Source organism: Eurypyga helias, unplaced genomic scaffold (assembly GCF_000690775.1).
Source record: "Eurypyga helias isolate BGI_N326 unplaced genomic scaffold, ASM69077v1 scaffold29528, whole genome shotgun sequence".
Taxonomy (NCBI): Eukaryota; Metazoa; Chordata; class Aves; order Eurypygiformes; family Eurypygidae; genus Eurypyga; species Eurypyga helias.
This window is the reverse complement of record NW_010266888.1, coordinates 287-1,665: the sequence shown is the minus strand read 5'-3', so window position 1 is coordinate 1,665 and position 1,379 is coordinate 287. Positions and strand designations below refer to the sequence as shown.

General features: G+C 44.6%; 1 protein-coding gene across 1 annotated transcript in view; it reads left to right on the top strand.

Moving 5' to 3' along the window:
- Nucleotides 1–111, top strand: part of ST8SIA3 (ST8 alpha-N-acetyl-neuraminide alpha-2,8-sialyltransferase 3) — a gene marked incomplete at its 5' end in the record, with an annotated part of 2,204 nt that extends 2,093 nt beyond the window's left edge. The window contains one exon of the mRNA XM_010157247.1: nt 1–111. This exon is cut by the window's left edge and continues 163 nt beyond it. Within this exon, the coding sequence (XP_010155549.1) occupies nt 1–111 (111 nt within the window).
- Between the last annotated feature and the right edge of the window lie 1,268 nt (nt 112–1,379).

Genomic DNA, 1,379 nt, shown 5'->3' with positions numbered 1-1,379 from the left:
AAATGCACGACCAAGTGGCAGGAGTCCCACCAGCTGCCTGCAGAGTTCCAGCTGCTCTACAGGATGCACGGTGAAGGACTGGCCAAACTCACCTTGTCGCATTGTGCCTAAGAACCTCAATCTCCAAGTGCCAAATGATTGTCTAAAAAAGTGCCCAAAACCCCCAATTAAACATCCTTCAGATATAATTCTAAAAAAAAAAAAAAAAAACCAAGCCACCCTAAAATATTTTCCATACTCTAAAGATGCTTTGTAGTCACGCTTGTTACTGCTCATCGAAGGGTTAATGCATATTTAGCAGCGCAGAAGCATTTAGCAGATTCGGTGGATGCTATTCCTGCAGCAGCAAAGTTGAAATATTTTGCATTTATAGATAGGCTACTAAGTACGGTTTAAGATGCTTTCCTATTTTAGCATTCCACTAAACGCCCGAAATCTCTGTTTTATTGTCCCTTCCCGCTTAGGACTAGAAACGCTAATTTGCAAAGGTTTCGCTTCTCTCGTATACGTTGCGATCACTAGCTCAGCGTACATAGATTGCCGTGGCCGATGGAGAAAGCCACTCAGAATTCCAGTTCATCGTCACCTGCAAGTTCTTCAGCGTGGATCCCGATTTCCACCACTTGCATATTTTCCTATTTACCGAATTTTACATTTTTTTAAGAACACCGTGAAGAAGGAGGTCACATTACGGCTCGTTCCTTAGTGAGGTGTTTATATTGCTCTCAGAATACTTCCGCTTTTTAATCCAATTTGGCCAAATCCTAGTCCGAATCAGCCAGGCTGAAACATGGTTGTTCCCATCCGTCCAACTCTATTTGGTCTTTTGATGTTCAGGTTAAACCAGCAGGATAAACAGTTTTAGGTTTCTCTGGAGATGTGCTGGGTGAGAAGACCCCCAAACCCTGGCCGGGGCGCAATTCCCTCTGTGTCTCCCCACTCTCCAACAGAAAGGGATCCTATTGCTCAGCAGGGCCGGGTCTTGTAGGGAGCGGTAGTAGCCTTCATTAGTCGAATTAATGGCACTGGGGCAGACAGGCTGGCCAGCCCCCCGGCCAGTGAGGCTACGGTTGTGCCCATGGTGGTCCCACTGAGACACAGTTGCCAGATTTTCCCGTTTACATCTCTAAATCCGTGCGCAGACAACTGAAAACCAGGCTGCTTGTAGCGAGGGCGAACCTTAGGGTCACTTAGGGTTTGGAAATGTTGGCTGTTGTGTCTCAGGATAAAGGAGCCTGTAAAATAACCGGGTTTCTTCTTACAACAAGTATAATTCATAGTATTTTATCATTTTTCTGCTCTTCTGTGTGATACTGAGAACTGACTGTACACTGAAAGAAGATGCAAAATCCAATTTAAAATCATACTTTAATTTTTCT